This window comes from Asterias rubens, chromosome 9, assembly GCF_902459465.1.
Source record: "Asterias rubens chromosome 9, eAstRub1.3, whole genome shotgun sequence".
Classification (NCBI taxonomy): Eukaryota; Metazoa; Echinodermata; class Asteroidea; order Forcipulatida; family Asteriidae; genus Asterias; species Asterias rubens.
Window position 1 is genome coordinate 10107436 of NC_047070.1, and position 24250 is coordinate 10131685.

The 24250-nt window shown below is 37.7% G+C and overlaps 1 protein-coding gene across 3 annotated transcripts in view; it reads right to left on the bottom strand.

The window, feature by feature from the left end:
• Positions 1 to 24136, bottom strand: part of LOC117294461 — a 49974-nt gene extending 25838 nt beyond the window's left edge. Inside the window, exons 1-4 of one of the 3 annotated variants that reach the window (XM_033776873.1) lie at positions 23921 to 24136; positions 4429 to 4621; positions 2499 to 2587; positions 837 to 946 (exon numbers count right to left, since the gene is read on the bottom strand). In XM_033776873.1, coding sequence (XP_033632764.1) covers positions 837 to 946; positions 2499 to 2587; positions 4429 to 4621; positions 23921 to 23933 — 405 coding nt within the window. In that variant the 5' untranslated portion in view covers positions 23934 to 24136. Of the gene's footprint in view, positions 1 to 836; positions 947 to 2498; positions 2588 to 4428; positions 4622 to 7360; positions 7761 to 23920 lie in introns of those variants that run through there. The other 2 variants (XM_033776871.1, XM_033776872.1) reach the window with 2 other exon arrangements.
• Positions 24137 to 24250: the final 114 nt, after the last annotated feature.

Sequence of the window (24250 nt, forward strand, 5' to 3'; positions counted from 1 at the left end):
CCAGAGGGTAAAACATAGCACATTGCATACATTAATTAAATTCACGTACGGGTGTTGCAACTAACAGATCACCAAAGGAATTTCAATTCATGTATGGACAAGTAGGATGGACAATCAAGGGGGTAAGTTTAAGGCAAAGAAAATGGCAACAAAAGTAAAAGTCTGTGTACCCTCTCCCTATGCAATTCCAACTCAAGTATGAAGCTTAACTGTTTTGTTTGAGAATGCATAATAGAATTACATGTATTCTCAATGTGTTTTCCCTGATACTGGAGTTGTGCAAAATTGAACAAAAATGACAAAAAGTCCACCCAAACTTTTGTGTACACAAACAAAAAAATAGAAAAAATTGACCAAATGGCTTGAATTTGGCCTTAATTGTACAAAAAAAACTCCAGTACAAAAAAACAAACAAAAAAAAAACAGCATATTTCCCCCATCCCAAAATTTATATCTGTCCCACCTTGCACCCCCAACCCTAAAAATAAATTCTGGTTATTGGTCTGATTCATAGCTATAATCTATGCACAAGAATCTTTCCCATTACCACACAACATCTTCAAGAAATACACAGCATTACAGCCACTTTCAAGTCTGAGACGGCATATAAACCATATGGTGTTCGTCCACACATTGCTGCAGTCACACCCCATTGAGGCACTATCTATCAGTGATAGTTAACCTTCTCCGTCAACACCCCCTCCAAGCTATCACCCTCTAGAGTATTTCCCTTACCGCTGCGATAGATACAGCTCCCTATATCAACTCATTAATTTTGTATGGATCAGAAAAAAGAAAACGGGAGATAATGAGAAGGAAGAGTTTTCTGAACGTACTTGTGCCAGTATTGCTTCTCTGAGTTGACTAATTGGTAGACTTAAAGTGGATACAAACACAAAACCAAGTGGCTTCCCTTTCTCTGTTGAGACTCCAACACGTGGCTCCGCTGGAAGGCAAAAGAAATGAGAGGAGAATTAAAATAAATATCAAACAGAAATAAAGTGGAATTTTGAAAACTTAAACTGACAATGTACCTTCGTTAAAAAATAAAAATAAAAAACGAATTACCTAATACAGATTTCCCTTTTGAGCTGATGTACGTGTATGATTTTTTTAAATTGCAGTAATTTGGGTTGTTATTTCATCCGTTGGTTTACAAACTCTTTAATGCACCCGCCGGTCACTATGGACCTTCAGAAAAAAACAGTTGTCAAATAAGAAATGAAGATCCCACAGCCACACAGTTTTTAGAATGGGATAGAGTTAGAAACCACAAGGGAAACTGGCTGAGTTAATGTTAGGTAATTTGGGTTGAACCAACCCCCAAAATATATAATATTTACACAAATCACACCAAAAAACCAATGTGGAATTTGGAAAATGGCACTAACACTGTGCTGTCGTTTCAAAAATGAAATGAAAGATATAATATAATAAAGATTTCCATAAATAAATAACCTGATGCACTTGAATGATTCTTTTCCGGGGAGATCATTGTTTTACAGGCCTTTAGTTTTGATCGTTTATAGTCTTGAGAGCTTTGTCACACTAGACAATTTTTACAGGTAACTTTGAAGCAACCAACTGCAATGCATGCTACGTGACCCCTTTGATGCAGCCCAGCACACAAATAATTTGTCAAACAATGTTTAACGATTACCAAGAACGATTTGTGAACATTCAATTATGAATGCCTCCCCTTTATGGAGATTGCCTGGAACTGGTTGCCTGTAAGTACCCTCTTGTGACATGACCCCTAGCCCTATATAAGTAGGACTCTTCCTCTGTACACAGATACAGAGTCCTAACTATTAAGGCCCGTTTCTGGGGGGCGGAAAAATTTCAAAGCTTCATAACTCAAATCTTACCTGCAACAAGCCACTAACTTCAACAGATTCACATTCCATGGGGGCATACATTTTTCTGCGGTGGGTTTTGGTCCTCATATATTCCTCACAAATCCGTCATTTTCGTGAAATAATGCAGCTCCCAACGTTAAAAAATTCCGTTTTGATCGTTTTCTCACAGTGTTGTCTGTTGCCGTGCGTACGCGTATACATTCGCGTGCAAGACGCATGATGCAAGCTTAGACGCATGAATTCCTTGGTCACCGTATCTTGACTGCACAGCGTTAACACGCTAAGGCTACCAACAATTTGTGCATCGTGCGTCTTGCGTACACACGGCAGACTGAGAGAGTGCGAACAAAAAAGGGAATTCCTTAACGTTGGGAGCTGCATTATTTCACGAAAATGACGGATTTGTGAAGAATAACTGACGATCAAAACCCACCGCAGAAAAATATATGCTGCCCTGGAATGTGAATCGTTTAAAACTAGTGCTTTCTTGCAGGTAAGATTTGAGATATGAAGCTTTTAAAACTTTCCGCCCCAGAAATGGACCCTGATATCCAGGACGTCACTGTAGTATAACACGAAAGTGTAAGGCCGCCGACCCTATGTCATGTATGTGTACATACTAATCCAAGAGAGTCTTACCATAGTCTGGTTGTATTCGGACCACTCCATCATCATTAATGAGATGTTTGACTTTAATCATAGATTCCTGGGTAGATGTGACAGGCCACCTGGCAACAAACAATTCAAATTATAATTCTGTTCACTTGGTACTCTTGAACACTAATAAGTAACATATTTTGAGCAAATGCATAGGCCAAGAGTTCTTTATGGTTAGTAGGAAAATGAAAAACCTTAATCCTGCCTGGGGTTGATTAAACAAACAGTTAGGACTCAGTCTTACATGTATCTCGAATTGGGACGAACTTAGGACTAGCCTTAATTTCTTAATATCTTTTACTTTAGGACTGGTCCTAAGTTAGGACCAGTCCTAACTTTGGACCAGTCCTAAGTCCTCTGTGAAGTTGACCCCTGCTCTGATAAAAATACAAACTTAAAGTAAGGGAAAGTGTAGTTTTTGTAACCGTTTGATTGCTCTAATCCTAAATAAATATATACAATAAAACTAAGTCAAAATTAAAAGACTGTGCACCGATCACAGACAAAATTGTAATTGTTTATATATCCTAATCAAGATATGTGCTCCTTTCTTCATATCAAAAGTTCACAAAAAATGTACACTGCAGTCTGTTTAAAACATAAGATCTTGTAAATGTTTTCTTCTTCCAGCTGTGTACACATGTTCTCCCATGGAAGTCCAGCCCAGGTCAAAACTCTAGTTGAACCTAGTTAACTGGGGTCAACTGGTTCAACTGGATAGTGATCAGACTGGTCCATTTTCCATATTAACCAACTGGTTTGGACTAGGTTTAACTGTGTTCAACTAGGTTAAAATTATAAACCAGTTGGTCTCTGTCCATTTTCCATATTAAACCAACTGGTTTTAACTGTGTTTAACTAGTTTATCAACTGGTTTCAACTAGTTCCAGTTAAACCAAGTTTAACTAGGTTCAACTGGAATTTCGACCTGGGAGGCTATATGGCTCTTTTGTAAACACATCACACGTTACACATGTCTATGCCTTGAATGTTGCTCTTGAAGGGGTTCAGCAATTTCTCTCTGGTATAAGGGGCACTTCCACGAGGGAAATCAAAACTTGTATTGGAACTTTTGCAAAGGGCACCACGGCAAAAGCACCGGGCACCACAGCAATTGATTTGAGTGCCATCGTTTATTGCGAGGACTGCATGTCTCATTGTCTATACTTTGAAGGGGGGAAATGCTTAGGCTTAAGCCATGTTCCCATTGGACTTTTTCTTCCGCTGCCATGGGAAAAGTTATCATGACTGGCTATTGTGTAATTCTACTTGAATTCTGCGACATTTTGTATAATGTTTTACAGCGTGGTCGCAGTAGGTTTACATCAAGGAACTGATCCCATTGTACTTTAAAGGCAGTGGACACTATTGGTAATTACTCAAAATAACTATCATCATAAAATCTTTCTTGATTACCAGTAATGAGGAGAGGTTGATAGTATAAAACATTGTGAGATACAGCTCCCTCTGAAGTGACATAGTTTTCGAGAAAGAAGTAATTTTCCACAAATTTGATTTCGAGACCTCAAGTTTAGAATTTGAGGTCTCAAAATCAAGCATCAGAAAAGCACACAACTTCGTATGACGAGGGTGCTTTTTCTTTCATTATTATCTCGCAACTTCGACGACCGATTGAGCTAAAATTTTCACAGGTTTTTTATTTTATGCATATATGTTGAGGTACACCAACTGTGAAGACTAGTCTTTGACAATTACCAATAGTGTCCACTGTCTTTAAGCGGCCCTGTTAAGTTACCGTGGCTGCGCGAAGTCTTCAAAAACCTTTTTCAGCCTAATGGTTTTACATCACGGTGGCAGTAATTTGAAAGGGAGGGCAGTTTACCTTACGTCTCCATTGGATTTATTTTTTGTCATTTTACAGAAGTTCATCTGGAACACAGCTCTTACTTACCCCTGTTTGGTGAGGAATCTGAATGAAGCTGGCATTGCTTCGACTTGTTTCTGCATTGCTTCTCTCATCTCCAGCACGGCCATCTTACCAACATCCAATAAGATGAATCCCAGGGCGGAGTCATGCTCCTTGTTGCCATGACAACCCATCTCACTGGTTAGACTTACACCGACTAATGTACTACCCTCCTCATCTGTAAATCATAGCAAAAAGTATGAATTATTTTAGTAAATTGTTTTCAAAGAAGGATCTTCAAATATGCACATGCTCACCATAATACACAGTTCTTATACATGTATCAGCGCTTTATCGCACCAAGGGTATCTCAAAGTAAGTCATGCAATCAGTGTTTGTAGAGCTACATCACATGTCTGAGACCTGTTGACACACATGTAGCACCAAGAGCGCAACCTTCAGCTAACCATACGAGGAACACCAGGGCAAACCCCTTCTCTTAACAAGTGTACTGGGTTCCTAAAGCGATGGACACTATTGGTAATTACTCAAAATAATTTTTAGCAATAAAACCTTACTTGGTAATAAATGGGTAATGGGGGGAGAGGTTGGTAGTATATAACATTCTGAGAAACGGCTCCCTCTGAAGTGAAGTACTTTTCGAGAAAAAAGTTGTTTTCCACGAATGATTTGGATCATTAAATTCTACTTTTAAAAATCTTTCTAACCAATGCATTTAATAAACAACGGTTTCAAATGCTTTTCATAGACCAACTCGCCCGATCCAAGGCAACCCTTGAACAAATTACAAACCTACACATTGTACGGCTTTAGGCTATGTCCCATCCATAATATGAAGCAATAAATGGTATTAGTATCTTGCTATGTCAAACTTGACCAGGCCATAGAACCCACTCTGATGCTCAGAAACATCAGACATCAGAGCTTAAAGTTCAGACATCAAGTTCAGTGCACTTGACCGCTCCCAGCATGCCTTTTGTTTAAGTGTACATGTACATGTATGTCAATGCAAGCATGCAGGAAACAGTAGTGAAGTTGTCAGCACAAGTTGATTTCCAGTTTTTTTCAGAATCGGGTTGACAAAATTGTTGAGTGCTCAAAAACATTTCAGGTGATTATAGCACATCATTTACAGCTAGAAATGTACACTGGGCTGCAGGTCTGACTCAGGTCAGTAAACTCATAACCAGAAAAACAGTTTTTAGTTGTTTTTTTAGTAAAAAAAAAAAACACCTCACATTGGCTTTGACTTTGATAAAATATCCTTCAAATTAGCAAAGCACTAATGAGACAAACTTATTATACTTGTTAAACTGTACGGGATAGCCACACCAGGGTCCAATTTCATAGAGCTGCTAAGCACAAAAATTTGCTTATCATGAAACAGGATTTCCCAACCAAATTTCTACGTGATTTTCAAGATATCCATACAACAGCTAGGAAATGCAACAAAATGGAAATTTGGTTAGTAATCCTGTTTTTATCAAGGAAGAAATTTCATGAAGCAAATTTTCGTGCTTAGCAGCTCTATGAAATTGGGCCCAGGCGTTTTTACAGTTAGCTAACAGATGCAGATGAAACTGTGTATAAAGGTAACATTTTGAACTACTGTACAAGTTCTGCAGTATTTGCAGATTTTCGGCTCCAATAAAATCTCTGTATTGGCGTGCACATCAGAAACAATTGCAATGAAATCCATCAAGGCATATTATTCCGAGAAAAAAAAATGAAATAATTTTGGGATGAGAATCAATTAATTTTACACCATTTAGAAAAAATCTGTATTGTATGACAAATGTCCCTAGCTTGATGCCTCCCTTAATGTATAGTTGGTCCAACAATTTTGTGTTGGACTGATGGAATGAACCGACTGTTTCTATGCTAATTTATGCATGGGGTCGATTTCAGTTTCACAAAGAGTTAGGACTAGTCCTAACTTAGGACTAGTCCTAACTTAGGACTACTCCTAGGAGATATACAAACTGCATGGATAGTCCTAAGTTAGGACGAGTAACTGGTCCTACATGTAACTCGAGATAAGACTAGTCCTAACTCTTTGTGAAATCCACCCCTGCTTTGCATTGAGCAGAACTATGTAGTAGGCCCTACCTCAGTAATGAGACTAAGCACCCAGTTGAGATGCTGAGTTACTATCAAATGGTAGGCCTAATAGATCCTGTTGTTTGATTAAGATGGATTGAGGAGAAGGACAAATAAAAACCCAGCAGGATGTCAGGGAAGTCGTGCCACTCAAATACAGGATGTGTCGGCATTATCAATGCTACCTTCATGGCTTTATCATGCTTTTCAAAATTGTTTCAGGTATGACTCATAATGATAAATGAAAGGATTGAAAACAATGATGCAAAATTATTTCACATTATGTAATTAGACAAATAAATTGATTGAGCCCTGCACTGTTTAATATTTTTCAAGAAAGCACAAACAAAATCTGCAAAAGATTTTTTTATAGGCCTATATGATGGGCGAATGGTGTTTTGAGACAAATGTACAGACTGATCAGATTGCCAGCGCCACTACTTGTACATATTGTGCGGCATTTGCCCTTTAAGTTTCCTGTTGTCATGGTCATACCTGTACCTATTATCTCAACATGGCCCTGACCTACGATGTGAGTACAACAATTTGTTTTGATTCAATTTATTACAGTAGGCCTACCTTGTAGGCCTAATATACTTCTAGTGTTGCAAGCCATGTAAGCTACATGTTAACACATTGTACATGTACATGTATGTACTTGTACAGAATCTGTAGTCTGTACACTGTATGAAATCCTACAGGCGCTACTGTTGTTTACATTGATTGCCATACCATGCATCATGCATGATAGGAGCCAGATGCACATATCCAATGGATCATGCACATACCACCCACATACCCCCATCCTCCATGCCTTCGTACTTCACATTTTACAAGCGCCAATCATGCAACTTACTCTTATCAGATTCACCATTTGCCATTCGCCTCATCTTCCTAGGAGACCCTGAAACATTTTCATCACCATCAACATCATCATTGGAATCCTGCTTAGTTAACTTAGAGTTCACTCTTCTAGGCATGGTTCACAACAGTAAATCCCACTGAAAAGTATCTTCCCTAAATCAAACTTCCAGAAACTCAGAGTTCCAGATGTTAGAGTCCACAAAAAGTTGATAAATATCCACAGACCAAACGAAGTCCCAGGCTAATAGATTTCACAAAAATCAAAACAACTTGGTGTTTTTATCCCCTTGTGAGAGGTTTGCCGGAGTTCCCTTGATGGGAAGATCATCTAAACAAACAAACAAACTTCATGGGGGAAGTCTTCATTACACTTGTAGCAGGCATGTTGTGACTTGGCATGTTCCGACCTACATACATGTGTACATATAATAGACATGCAGGCCTACACTGGTTCACCTCTCAAGTACAATGCAAGTCACCGGTCACTGGGTGTGCAGTGTGTGCAGTGACCTCAGACAATGGTTCCCAGGTCAGACTTCTCTGGAACAGAATTGCAGAAAAATGATGACAAGGATCCAAGCAGAGGCTTTTTAAAAAACAGACATCCAGTTCATTGGTGTAGTTTTTACACTACTCACAACAGTATCCAGTCAACTTTGATATCACTTGCTACACTATCACATTCACACACTCAATGCATACTATTTTCTTGTCACCATGGTCACTGGTAGAAATTCAGTGGATGTTTAGTTAGTGGAGACTAGTTAGTAGTGAGAGAGCCAGTTTTCACGAAGTAGTTTCCTCATCAACAGCTTGAAAGTGAATTTCCTCCTTCATACAGTCCAGAAACTTCAAACCTCCATGCTTTGATGTTACACAGTGAATACAAAATACGTCTGCAACCTTTCCCACAATCAACCACAGGTACAACTGGCATGAAATGTACATTGTGCACTTGTGCTTCCAGGTTCAAGTGGCTGAACAGATTGTACTGAACAATACCAAGATAAAAATGCATCCAGGTAAATATTGGCTTAGATTTGTGTCAATACTATTCAGTGAGCCTAAAAATAAAACACAATCCAATCATTTCAGGAAAAGATAATCTACTACAGACTGACATTGATAATTCTCGAGAAAAGTTATTTAGATTTCCTGGCCTTTCTCTATGTTTCTTGATTGTAGTAAACTTATTTGTTTCTTCAATAAACCATTACTTTTCCTGTTATTCATTTTCAATTTGTAATGTTTTTAAAGGCAGTGGACACTATTGGTAATTACTCAAAATAATTGTAAGCACAAAACCTTACTTGGTAACAAGTAATGGGGAGAGGTTGATAGTATAAAACATTGTGAGAAACTGCTCCCTCTGAAGTGAGGTAGTTTTCGAGAAAGAAGTAATTTGCCACAAATTTGATTTTGAGACCTCAGATTTAGAATGTGAGGTCCCGAAATCAAGCATCTGAAAGCACACAACTATGTGTGACAAGGGTGTTTTTTCTTTCATTATTGAGCTAAAATTTTCACAGGTTTGTTATTTTATGCATATGTTGAGATACACCAAGTGAGAAGACTATCATTTTATCTTTGTATGCTAACTGTGCAAACTCCATCCGGTGGATAGTGTATCCAGCACATTTATCTATCTCTCTATCATGACAAGTAAAGGAATGGAGCAATTGCACACAAACAAATTTGATTTACAGGTCGTTTTCCTTCCATTCAAGGTAATACATTGAGAGAATATAAATTGGTCAACTCCCTGCCTTCTCATATTACTGAAATGTTCGAATCACCAGCACAAACGCAGAGCAATTTATCAGGAAATGAGAGTAGTCTTATCTGATGTGATGATCTGAATTCATATCTCACTGCAATTGTGAGCGCTGTATTGGGTTTCTCATATCTGATTGATCTGTGTCTTACATGATAAAGCAGACCTTACTTATCATGTTTATATGCAAGAAGAAAACTGTTGCACTGTTTTCATTCCTCCATGCAGAGATCATGTAAAGACGTTTGTTTTGGTGAATAGAAAAATTTGACAGTAATCGGAGACCACAAAACACCGAGTTCATTATCATTTTACGTGTAGGCTTACTCACAAATCAAAAACTGTTCTATCAATTAAAAATGTCCTTGAAAATGCATTGCATCATGGAAATTGTGTGTAAGTCTAGTATGTCCAAAGCCAATGAGGCTCATCAGGCCAGTGTTGATATCGAAATTCCTTGTCGGAATTCCAATTGGTCGTCCGTTGTGAGATAATAAAGAAAGAAGAAAAAAAACCTTGTCACACGAATTTGTGTGCTTTTAGATGCAAGTTGATTTTGAGACCTCATCTAACTTTGAGGTCTCGAAATCCAAATTCATGGAAAATTACTTCTTTCTCGAAAACTACATTACTTAAGAGGGAGCTGTTTCTCACAATGTTTTATACTATTAACCTCTCCCCATTACTTGCTACCAAGTAAGGTTTTAAGCTAATAAGTTTTAATAATATTTTGAGTAATTATTACCAATAGTGTCCACTGTCTTTAAACAAAATGAGAACACTTATATTCCCCCTGGACAGGATGCCAGTCCATCCCAGGTAACTCCCCAGCTCTCGCCGGTGTGGCGGTTTCAGTCTTCCGCCGTGTTCAGTTTTCCGGGTGACGTAGCCGGACATTTCAACACGTTGTTCGAACGGTTTTAGCTTTCCGGCGTGTTCAGTTTTCCGGGTGACGTAGCCAGACAAAAATACCGCCGTGAGTACCCTGGCAAGTACTGTAGTTCAGTGAAATAAAAAAAATAACTAAACAAATAAAATAAAATAAAAAACGGTAATAAATAAATCTAATAAACTAAACCAGAATAATAAAAAATTCTTCTGATTCTCTGACGCTCTTTCGGTATAAATACAGGATAATTTGCTTGGTCTTCACACCCAATTCTCTCATACGATCCACGCGTTCGCCGCTCGTTGTACTCGTGGACGCCGCCATGACAGCTACCGGAGAGTAACACTGATGACTCAATACGGCACTAAAAATGGACTACTTTCGCTTGCTGTGCGCAGGCAATTCATGACGTAATGTTACCGTATTTGGTCATTCGGAAAACTGAACACGGCGGAAAGTTGAAACCGCCACACCGATACCCATTTGTACTCCTGGGTGCAGATATGATAAAGTACCTTGCTCAAGGACACTTAAAAGTGTTGTGACTGATCAGGTCTATTTTACCAATGATAGAAATGCAAACTGCTGCATCAAAGTGTACATGTAAGATTAAATAAAAATAAGAAACATCTTTTCATTTCAAAAATAGGCCTTACATGTACACATCATTTGAACGCCATATTTCAAAAATTTGAAAAAGAAAAATAGAATGATTTTTAAATGACCTAATTTCTGTCATCTGAATTTCTACAGACACACCATACATGACAGTACAAATAACATGTAAACAATTGATTAAAATCATTAGAGAAAGAACAATGAAAACAGTTAATGATTCATCAGGGATTCTGTGCACATTTGGTATTCACTCCTAAAATTAACGGCAATACAAAACTAATTGGTTACAACTACAGGGTGCAGCTTTTGCTAGTCAAAGCATTTTAAGAGTCATTTTACTTTGAAGTAAAGTTGTTATGTAAAAAGGTCAGTTTTTATCCAAAAAAATATAATTTTGAGAAACATTTTTAATGTCAGAAAAGATTCTCAGATTGTGGTTTCCAATTACAAATTATTCTTCCTACAAAGAAATAATCGCTCTGGTACAAATTCTATATAACTGCTCCAGATTTTCAGTGATTATCATGAAAATGATACCGCTTTTGAAATAAAATTTTCACAGGTTAGTTTTATTGTACAATTATACAATTACATGGGATTAAAACAATTGAATAGTTCAACAAAAGGCAAAGGTATTATATGTACGTTCCCTTTAAATCTGACTGCAGCAATTAAACTAAGGTACATATATATATGGTGATTGATTTGGGGGACTTTAATTCCATACAGAGCTATTTTCTCCATGTTGTGAGCATTTCAGACCACACTTTCTTGATAGATTAGCACTTGTGTGAATTTGACATCCATGAGTTTTTGGCGTGAAACATCAATCAAAAATAAATTAATTATACCAATTCTGTACTTCAAACAATAATGTTAATTGAAATTTGTCTTTCCAAATCCACTCTCTTTTTTAAAAAGGTATTTTTTTTAAATGCAGTTGATGTTTCGTAGAAGCTTTGTGCTCTCGAAGGTCTCTCATTTGAGAAATTGGGTCCAGATTGTGAATCTGCTATTTTATTGTCTCATTGCCTATTCACACAGACATACAATCTCTCACAGTGAGATCGAATAGTCGTGTCAGAGCACACAAGTCCACCATGCATTTCTTCTTTTTGTTCTACGTCCGACTGTACGGTAATTTACATTAAATTGCCGAAGGGATCTAGTACCAGGCTCCAGCATACATTACCCTTAGTCTAGCTCTCGACTCTAGGATGAAGTGGAATTTATTAAGACGATCAAAACAACTTACAAATAGCTATGAGCCCTGGCTAGACTATGCAAGATATTCCCAATAATTGAGAATGCTTTTATTTCTAAGGTCTGAATGTATTCTTAAATATAACGCAAACTATTGGCAAACTGACAGAGACCTTGTGGGGTTTAAGTTTAATCTTCTAACAACTTCCCAGTAACCAAGTGTGATTTGGAATGTATTTATTGGCAGGTAATTTAACATGTATGCTAGGGAATGTTTGTCCTAAGTATAACTTGCATTTTGTTTGTGACTTTATTATATATATTTACCTATATTCTGGTTTCTGGTTTCCTAAAAACATGTTATTACAGTTTTCAAAGAAACTTCTTCAAAAAAATTTCAACAGGTCAAAAATATTACAGAAAAAAAAATTCATGTCTAAAATGTTAACCCTTTACACTGATGTGTTTCGCTGTATACTCGTCGTGGTCTGCATGCTGCTAAACACTTCTGAATCGGGTTAACACGCTGGTCTAGTGATAAGACATCATAGAGTTATTTATAAAAACTAGAGGGCGCACTGGCATAATACGCGACCAGTTATGCGCGCATGCGGCCATTTTCTAAGTTGACAAAACAGCATCGCTCAGCGTGTGTTGTGCGGCCATTTTGTAAGTTGACAAAACAGCATCGCGTCAGCGTTCAATAAACACAAACTTCAACATGTACATTCAACGCGCGTGCAGAATGGCACGCATGTCTCCTTGCGGTCCCGTCGTGTTTGTGCAAGCAGCATCACCAGTGCGCCCTCTAGTTCTTATATAAAAAATGTAAGACATACTGTGTTTTTAAATTGTTAGGATAAAAACAAATTGTATTCTTTATCCCAATGCAACCATTCAAATCTGTGATCCACGTTGCTTAGGTAACCGTTGGAACTGCACTGTAAGACTTCATTCCAAAGGTTGTATTTAACCAGTTGAGACATTTACTCATCACTCTTTAACGACACTGGACACTATTGGTAATTGTCAAAGACCAGTCTTCTCACTTGCTGTATCTCAACATATGCATAAAATAACAAACCTGTGAAAATTTGAGCTCGATTGGTCATCAGAGTTGCGAGATAACTATGAAAGAAAAAACACCCTTGTCACACGAAGTTGTGTGCTTTCAGATACTTGATTTCGAAACCTCAAATTCTAAACTTGAGGTCTCAAAATCAAATTCGTTGATAATTACTTCTTTCTCGAAAACTATGGCACCCTTCAGAGGGAGCCGTTTCTCACAATGTTTTATAGCATCAACCTCTCCCCATTACTCGTCACCAAGAAAGGTTTTATGCTAATAATTATTTTGAGTAATTACCAATAGTGTCCACTGCCTTTAAGAAAATAATGAGCTTCAGATATTGATTCTCTTGTATGTAAGTAGGTCTCAAGCTGCAGTTGGAGTACACAACATGAATGTAACTAATTAACCTTGGGATTATTGTCAATCATTAGTATCATTCAGGGTTTCAAGAACAAGCCATGGTATCGAATCGTGCTGCAGTTTTTGAGAAATGAGTAAACCAAAGTCCCCCAAAAAAATTTCACCTCAGTTTTAGCATGTAAAACATATTTATACCAGTTTTATACCAGTAATGGTTAAAATACCATAAGTGGTTATTTCATCTCACAGAAATTAATTTTGTGACTTGTTTTACTCATTTCTCAAAAACTACAGCACCTCAGTAAGTAATGTTTTAAGGGAAGCTTACAACTATAATTATCTTCAAACTGTGTAAGTCTAATGTAAATCTGTGGATAATGCAAATTGTTTCCTTCAAACTGTGGTCAGATTTTTACAAATCCTCTCAACCGTTTTTAAGTTGCCATTTATGTGTTAAATGGTTTCATTTCTTCAAATCAATCTACCCTATTGATTCTACTACTTTCTAGCTTTCTGTTTTGTCTGTTTTTTTAGTCTAATCACACTAAAGATCAGTTTTGTTCTCTTCAATCCGTGTGTTTAGTATTTTTTAACATATTATTTTTAAAGGCAAGCTGCTACATGTACAAGCATTGGCTTATCCTGAACCTATAGCTAAGCCTCCATACAGCGCTATTGTTTACTTTTAATTAGTGAGCACCTGTTTTTATGAATTGTGCATCATGGAGATAAATGTGCAATCGCATCAAATTGAATAGCACAATGAAGAAATGTACGTGTTCACTTCAATTGGTAGTCTTAATATATAATAAATGCAAATGACCTGAAAGCCAATCCACTATGTACATCGCCCATCAACATATTCTGAATTGATCATAGATTAACAATAATGCACTACGAATCCAGTGACTCAATCTGATCCAATCTGTGGGAGTGTACAGGAATCGTTTTTAAAAGACCTCGATACAATGCTAGCGCATTCCGTGAGAGTGGAGTAATAACGGTTACTCATCGTTTGTCATCCTACCCTGCGCCTCCCTTGAACTCGCATACATTGTTGTCTCTGAATTCCATCCGCCACTGTCACTGTCAGTAACTGGACGTTTTCATTGTGAATAAGAGGGGTGGGCAAAAGATAATTGTTGCTGCCTTGTCTTTATAAAAGCAGTGCAAGACCTAGGCCCACATTGTACACGTAGTGTTATTACATGTATCTGGTACAAAACCATTCATCAATTATATCTATAGGTTGTGCACAAATGTTTAAAGGGAGGGTACACGTTTGGTAATTTGTCAAAGACCAGTCTTCTCACTTTGTGTATCCCATCATATAACCATAAAATAACAAGCCTGTGAAAATTTGGGCTCAATTGGTCATCGAAGTTGCAAGAAAATGATGAAAGAAAAACCACCGTTGCTGGACGAATTTGTGTGCTTTCAGATAAGAATAAGTCTTTTATTATTTAAGTGAGAAATTACCTCTTTCTCATAAACTACGTTACTTCAGAGGGAGTCGTTTCACACAATGTTTTTTATTATCAACAGCTCTCCAATGCTTGTTTACCAAGTCAATTTTTAAGTTAATATTTGTTTTGAGTAATTACCAATCGTGTACCTTGCCTTTAAATGTCAAAACTAAACAATCCCTTTTCACAGAACTCTGGTTAGTACTGAGTATACAGTGCTAAGAGACACAACGGTGTAAGGGTTAAACCAGACCGAATATTCTTTATCCCCCGGTGCAAATTTAACATCTTTTAAACAAATCCTTGTTTCATTTTATTTCTTTTAATTCACAATGTATGTCACTCGTTTTTTAATGTCACTCTTTGTAAACTGAATATTTTTAGTCTTCAGACTTTTTGTTTGGTATTTTTAATAAAAATGAAATGAAATGAAAGGGAAAAATGGCTTAGGGTCCGAGAGGTAAGTTAGGGTTCTTGGAGGGCTCAATTTGCAAATTAGGCGTTCAGAATGACGCCCAGTTTTAAACAAAGAGGATTAAACCTGCTAGAGAGGTTAGCATCTTTACACGTGCGCTTATTAATTAAAACACTTCTGAATCAACCCTGACTACGATAATGAATATTGGCTACAAAATCAACACTGTCAGCAGCATTGGGTGTCAATTTAATTAACTACGAGTTAATACACACACATTCGCACTGAATTACAGTCTACAATGTCTTGTATGTATTATAGTTACAGTAAGGCTTTAAACCTTTGTTTCCACTACATTCTATGCAGTACAAACTGGATGCTTCCATTATTTAATATGCACTAAATTTTTGGCCTATAAATTTGAAAGTACGTAATATGTTTAGATACATGTAAATAGATACTATAGATAGATAAAACTTTATGATCCCTCACTGGGGAAATTAAAATGGCCTTGACAAAGAACTGTATGCAAATACAATACAAACGATCAGTTAACTATTTATAACTTTGAAAATTAAAATATAGGCCTAATAGTTTACGATCTATACTTGAAGTGTATGTTTTTAACTCATTGATCCAGATGGCATTAGACTAGCTTTGATATTGACCTGGTGTCCTTTTGTAAATGTCACATTGAAATAATTTACATTTTTTCCTCCTAGTTATACTCAACTGAATTTTGTTCAAGTTCAAGTACCATATTTATTGACAGACTGTACCTTGTACATCAGCTTTCCAGAAATAAATATCACAAGTCACTGATATACCTTGTGCGTCCTAGTAAATTTCACTTTTAAAAAAGGAGGGACGGACATTGCATTACATTACCCACAAAACTGATCAGGGGTGGATTTCACAAAGGTAGTCCTAACTTAGGACTAGTCCTAAGCAATGCTAAGAGATAGGACTTGTCCTAAAGTTAGGACCAGTAACTCATCCTAACTTAGGACTGGTCCTTTCTCTTAGCATTGCCTAGGACTAGTCCTAAGTTAGGACTACCTTTGTGAAATCCACCCCTGGTCTTATAGTTCAACTCCAACCTAGTTCCCAGGGGTGATCGATCTCGCCGCGCCATTTTTTTCCAAGCATGCCTTGCTCGATCATAACCCCTGGAAGTGTGACTTCAAAATATCAAAATATATTGGATATTACAATTAGTCCTATGGTTGATCTGTTCTGTGTTGGGCGTTAGTCGCGCACGGGCTGGATGCGCTGTGTGTAATAAAAGTCATAAACTTGTCTTGGCGTTCAGTGTTGCAGGATGATTACGTACATCTTTATACGCACGCATTTCGGCGTTAAGAGCTTTTTGAAGACGCACAGCGTTTCATATTTTGCGCAAATATGATAGACAATCAAAAACACGGATCGGAGTTTCCCTCCCAGGTGTTAGAGACGTACGCAGAGCTAGCGTGATACGGCGTGCTGCCTGGGAAGGTAGCGAGGTTGTTTCAACTCCTCTCAGAAGTACATTGGCCAGGAGAGAACTGCTGCCTTCTTTTAAAAACAAAGTTCAAGGCCCCAAATTATTTTATGTCTAGGCCCTAATTCTGAAATCAATAACTTGTCCAGTGAGGCTGTTTTATGAATGAAAATGTGAACAATGCATGCTGTGATTTTATTGGTTGTTGTTACAGAGCAGATGATGGAAGAACAATGGTGAACAGGGGCTATTTAAAACCCCATAGGGCTTGTGTTGGCAACCAGTATGCCAATGGTACATTGTAGGTTGGATCACTTGTCAAATAGGACTGTAAAAACACATTGAACTGCTGGGCAAGACTAAAAACAGGGGCATTTCTGACCCCATCATTGGTTTAATCATATCAGGTTTCAGCATAAATGTTTGCTGGCATAATAAACAAAAGTGGAATTTTTTAAACATAATCTGTATAATTCAAGAAGTAACTATTACTTGAAAACTTGTTGGTATTACAACCAAGGTAAAATCTTTTTTTGGGAGGCTTGTTTGTTTTGAAAAGAGCTGAATGTGGGCTTGGCAATTCAATTTCAAACAGGAACCTCAAACAGGTCACTATTTTGCTCGTCTTCAGGAGAATGCTCCACTGCTGAATGACGATGAGGCTCAAGCATAGAGCTATATATATTGACTAGAGCGCTAACTTGCTCTGCGTTTTGAAGCCACCCTGTGCGCAGACATGTTTGATGTGTTGCGTGAATTTTGAATTTTACGAGAACACACATTGCCGCGATTATTTTACATTCAGCATGTGCGCTTACGTACGCAACTGTCCACTCGCGTACGTCCGCGCTACAAACACTGTAACTTCGACTTGATTGCCGTACTAAAAAAAAGTAAACGCGCCATTTAATCATGACGCACATGACGCTCGCAGTTTGTGCACTGATCAGCAGATTGTGCGTTCACATTTACTGCATTTTTGCTTCGATGGCACATAAAAAAGAACAAACGCACTATCATGCATAGCCGTACAATTGCCGTACAAAATTTCAAGCTTTTGTATTGGTTTGTACATAAACATGGATGCGCCCACAAGGCTTCAAAACCTTAGCGCGTGTATAACGGGGTGTAAGCGCTCTAGTCAATATATATAGCTCTATGGGCTCAAGTAGCTGAAGAGACCGTACACATTATGGATACTTCCCGCCCAAATGGGCATCCCTCAAGCTCTACTATGCAAGCCTAATCATCATCAGCTGTCCAACATTCTCGTGACTGAAGATGAGCAAGTAGGCCTATGTTTGAAATGTCAAGACCACGTCTTTCAGAGCCAACACCAGCAACTTTACAAGTGATTGGTAGTTATACTTCTCCACACCATGCAAAGCTTCAAACATCTTAACATTTAAATTCAACTTGTTCGACCAAAACTCCCAGTGCCTGTTAATATCGCGCTTGATCATTCATCCCTTTACTTGCTCCACAGAGCAATGAGAGTGCAATTATCAATTTGAAATGGATTATATACACTATAATATGGATACATGGAAGATGTAATCCTATAATCCGTATGTGACATTTTCAATTATTACGCACTATGCACAACTCATTAGGCTTATAGCACAACAGTTAACAAACAATGTATACACTAGTTATAATACACAGATTGAAACCGAAATAATACGGCCTATTTAGATTGTTCAAATAAACATTGTTATATTTTATAATCAGCTATCAAAAACTTCTCCCATCAACATGCACAAATATTGAATGAAACACAAACAGTGGACCTCAATTTAGCCCAGAAACCTAACTCCTTCAATATCCTCTTTGCCAAAGTGAAGGAAATACTATACACTGTAGGACGACTTTGGAGGATTTAGAAGGGATTGGGCTAACTTTTGACACCAGAGGAAATTGGATTTGGGCCATATCCAGCTTTGCCAAACCATGGAGGTAGAAGCCAAACTAGTGGGGGGGGGGGGATGTGACCATGATAGCCTGTGTCACTGTGAGAAGGATTTAGAAGATTTCGGCCATTAGTCATATCATTAAGGACAACCAGGAAGGATGAGAGGATTTTGGGCTTTCTGAAGTAAACATGCATATTACAGGCCTGGGGTGGATTTCACAAAGGTAAGGTCCTAACTTAGGACTAGTCCTAGGCAATGCTAAGAGATAGGACCAGTCCTAAGTTAGGACCAGTAACTCATATTAACTTAGGACTGGTCCTATCTCTTAGCATTGCCTAGGACTACCAATCCACCCCTGGTCCATTATGGTTACATTGTACAATGCATTTGAAAGGGCATGTGATATTGTGGACATGTTGCCAGGGATCCTCCGATTGTTTTTCTAGTTCAAGATACATGTACAAGGATTTTGCCAGGGTCCATTAAGGGTGTCCTCAATATCAGAGATGCCAAGTTCCGAGACCGGCTGGGCATGGTTTTTGCAGACCCCCCTTAAACAAAAGTATTCATTTGAATTTATACGATATCGCCGCCCAAAAAATCTCTCCGCCCCCCAAAATAGTGGGTTTCAAAAAAAATGATTTTCTCTCCTGTCGTACTTGGCAATTGATACGTCCGTATTATTTTTTTGCCGGTCTGGCCCCGAGGCGTGAGAAAATGGTTGCGGAGCCCGTGTGAGCATGAGACAAATCCCCAAATGTGTGACTCTCACGCCTGATGCGCTTGAGACTTTGTAGGTCTGCAATATTCACCTGTAATACTTTTTGTGTACATGTGAAGTATGGCTGTTCCAAACCATGGTCCAATACTGACTGACACCCCTCTTACACATCAGACCTGATTGCCTAGGAAGAAACCAGATGCTCAACTATTGAATCCTGAGGGTGAATGTTACTTCTCGTTCCTTAAATCATTTAGAAAATCTGTAATTGAGAAGAATCCCCCGTGGTGCGTAAAAAATACTGTGATGTGATCCAAGACGAGATGTGTTGACAAGAATTGTTGCAAGAATTGCTTTCACGTGATGACATTCACTGCATACATGTTCTATAGTCAGTGTCTCTAGTGTCTAGTGCCATCCTGCTACCAGTGCTGTACACAGTCCATGAATTGTTGGAGCAAGCAAGCATGACATTTGATTTCATTGGGGGGGGGGGTACTGAGGGAGTGGTTGTAACAGTTCCCACTAAAGATCTGTCCGTAGCTCAATATCACAAAGAGCTAAGAACTATCTTAAACAGCAAATCAATCGTAATTGCTTAGTAAAGTGTAATGTCACAATACAAATCACTAATGGTGATACTGACAACACGTATTCTTAAATAATTAATCTCAGTGCTTCTGAAATCGAGCCCAGAGGTCACAGTGGCAATGGCCTCTGCTGCCCATGGTCTTCGCCTTGATGCCTCTTAAATAATATTTCCACACTTAAAGATTTACCAACAGAAGATCTCATTATAAAATGATTTATGGCTTTGCCTCTTGTTCAAAAAGAAGAAAAAACATGAAATTCTAGGCTTTGAATAGGCCTAATGATGTCGTAACAACAAAAACAAGAAAGTGAAACATGTGCTTTAAAGATTTGTTTTAAAAAACCAGAAAGTTTGTTTAGTAGGCCTCCACTCGGTACCAGTTTGTGTGCAGTGATGCACTGTATGCAAACATGGTTTACAAACATAAAGTCTACACTTCACTGTTTGTATACTAAGTGGGCCATGGATGACGGTTACCACTTGTCATAATGCAATTAAGTGCCTTTGATGCAATTAATTACAGCAATGATGCATATGGTTGCATGTGTTCTGGACACAAACTGTCCCAAATCCATCCACATGTATACTCTTTCTCTATCGTATGCGTAAAAGTAGCCCTAACATCTGGGCCTTTGTAAGTTACAGTATGTCAGCAACACAGTAGAACAAGTTTGGTAATTGTAAAAGACCAGTATTCTCACTTGGTGTATCACAAAACGCATAAAATAACAATCTGTGAAAACTTTGACTCAATTGGTCTTCTAAGTTGCTAGAAAATATTGAAAGAAAAACACCCTTGCTGTACAAAAAAGTGTGCTTTCATAGGAATAAAAGGCTTCTGGCCAGAAGTCTTTTATTATTTTAGTGAACAATTACCTCTTTCTTAAAATGGTAATTTAGAGGGAGTCGTTTCTCACAATGTTTTATATTATCAACTGCTCTCCGTTGCTCATTACCAAGTAAGGTTTTAATATATATTTTGAGTAATTATACCGAACATGTACAGTGCCTTGAATTGATTATAAAATAATCAAAGTTCATTTGAGATCCAGATCCTTCTCTCATCCATTATCCCATGCAGTGAGTGGGCCGTTCATACAAGTCAAAACATTTTTATAAAGGCAGTGGACACTTTGGTATTACTCACAATAATTATTGTCATAAAACCTTTCTTGATTGCGAGTAATGGGGAGAGGTTGATAGTATTATAAAACATTGTGAGAAACAGCTCCCTCCTGAAGTGACATAGTTTTCGAGAAAGAAGTAATTTTCCACAAATTTGATTTTGAGTCCTCAGAATTACAATGTGAGGTCTCGAAATCAAGCATACTGAAAGCACACTAATTTCGTGTGACAAGGGTGTTTTTTCTTTCATTATTATCTCGCAACTTCGACGACCAATTGATCTCAAATTTACACAGGTTTGTTATTTTATGCATTGTTGAGATACACCGAGTGAGAAGACTGGTCTTTGACAATAACCAATAGTGTCCAGTGTCTTTAAAAATGTTTTGATATAAAATTGGCTATGACATGAATTTCTACTCACTGTGAATGAAGATATATGTTAAAATGTAATATAATTAACCTGTAGAGAAGTTTCAGCTTCATAGTCGTTTTAAGAAAGAAAACAAATAAAAATCACAAATGTTTTTGATTTGAGTCACATTTAATCCAGGTGTAACTGCTTTAATAATGGTTGTTCAATTATTTAACTAATTTCTCACAAACCACAGTACCTCAGCAAATAATAACGGAAGCTTTTTTATCATCATTATTTTTTTAAACCGTGTAAGTAGGCCTTTATGTAATGTTAATCTGTAGATGTTTGTGTTTGTGTCGTACATTTATTAATACAAACAGTACCCAAACCCTTAAAGAACAAGTTGTAAAAAAAAATAATAATTTGATTGATAATTTCAAAAATTTGAGATCAAGATCCATCCCTCTTCTATCATCCCATTCAGTGAGTACATTTTCAATGTTTGCACAAATCTACTGAGCAGTGTTTTCTAACTGCACTGATGACGTTACAGGGCCAATCCCCACCAATCTAACCATGTTGCCCACTTTATTTGTTTATTGATCACTGCAGGCTACAGGTGTGCCATACACGCGAGTGTTCAATTAATTACAATCATACAAGGCTACATTAAACACGGTCTGTGACAAGAATGGCCTCCTTCCAACACTCCAACTGTAGAACTGTTGGACCAAGCTTCGGGACATCCAACTTGAGCTTGGTTAGTCTTGGTTCCAAGACCATTGGTGTTGCGCGGTCACACACAACAAACGCTCCGATCTACGCACGGCAAAAACTGTACACGCTTGTAATGAACGAACGTTAGCGGGCGCTCTAATGAACGAACGTTAGCGGGCGCTCTTTTTCTCTGATATCTGTATCTCACCATGATCTTGGTGAGATCATGTGAGATACATATATATATCAGAGAAAAAGAGCGCCCACTAACGTTTGTTCATTACAAGCGTGTACAGTTTTTGCCGTGCTTAGATCCGAACGTTGGTTGCGTGTGACCGCGCAACACCAATGGTCTTGGAAGCAAGACTAGAGCTGGGTGTGCATTTTATGTAATTTTTGGTCTTGTGTTTGATTCAGCAATGAATACTGATTCACAAATTACCAAAAACAAAAGGGTCAGAATCTTTTGCCCTTCTTTTTCCAGTTTGTGGTATTTAACAACCTTTTCAAAACAGTTGTTTAATATCAGTTACACACACATACACACCATATTGTACAGAAGGTTTTGTATACTCGCCGAAATCAAAGAAATTTTATTTTATTGTTGATGTCATGTACCTGTGTACAACAACTTAAAATAAGTGAATCGTATTTCAAAACAAACACTTGTACATACAAATAAGCTTTCATACAATGTGTTATTATGACTGCATTGTTAGACTGTGTAAACACTCCAGGGACTGCTTGTTATCTCAGTGTTCTTGAACTTTTAAATTAAAGAGTGCTGGCCTGGTACTGGCCCTGGTCGTTGGGGGTGGGGGAGGGGGGCTATGCTGGCCGAAACTGTACGAAGCCATTAAGGCGTGGGCCTAAGGGCCATGAAGGTTTTGTTTTTAGTATACAGTGGCAATACTCTGTGGTCATGAATGCCATAAAAGATGGTGGCCCCCTGCAGCGTACACCTTCCAAAATAAAAGCATGACCCCCCTCCGACACCCTCCAAATAAATTTAACAGTTTTGGGTGATCAAATTAAATTGATTAATTGCTGTATTTTTAAATAATTTTACCTAATTTAATGTCCATGATTGTACTCTTTTTTTTCTACCCAAGAAAATTAAATAAATATTTATAAACATCAAAACCATGTCGTCTGCAACCAACTGTGTACATATCTCGCATTGTGAAATGTGGAGTCTGCTTGTTGAAGTCCTCGATCATACCCCCCCCCCCACACCGCCCATCCCCACACACACACCACTTGCCTGTCGCTCCTCCTCCCTTAGCAACACATACAACAAGTTACAGTCAATTCAATACAATTGTGTGCATATGACTTGATCATTTTTTTATTATTATTATTATTATTATTATTATTATTATTGGTTTATTAAAAATCAAACGTAGCAGCCAAAAGGCTGAATTGTATTTAGGTTTACAATATAAAAATACATTAAAACATTAAAAACCAGCAAATATACAATACGAGATTATAAAAATAGAGTAGATGTGAATATAAAATTTAAAAACTGACATGACATGCCTCACATTTCAATCGAACAATTCACTGCGCTTTAACATTTTATTTGTCACCAAATAGCTAGCATTTAGGTTAATCATTACTGCAAAAAAAAATATATAATTTTTAAATTTATAGTCAAAAAGGTCAAAAGGAAAGAAACCCTTCCCTTTAACAAATATTATTGGGCTACCAACCAAGGGACTCATCTGAGACATGATTTAACATTCCTTCACACTCACCCCAGCATGTTAACCGTAGTGGCCTGCATGTTTTGATTAGAATTCATGGAATTACAGCCTGACAAAAATGATTTTACGTTACTCACCCTCGTCAGTCATTGTGAACGCTAATTCCCCAAGGTTTGTTTGAAGAATTTCCTTATTTTCATCACGATTTTTCGTAGCTCTTCTAACAAATTATGTGCTTGAGTTGCTGGTTAGTTTAGTAGCAGCTTCGTGCACTACATACTTTCTCCGTTGATATTCGTTACGTTGTGTGTGACACCTAAGAAGAAGCAGCAGCAGCATGCAGACGAAAGGTAAATGACATGACAGCAGAGAAAATAAATGTGATGATATTTTTTTGTCCACCCAACGTAAATATTAAATAGCGCCACCAATGTCAGTATTGAGCCCATGTCGCGATGAAGCATAGA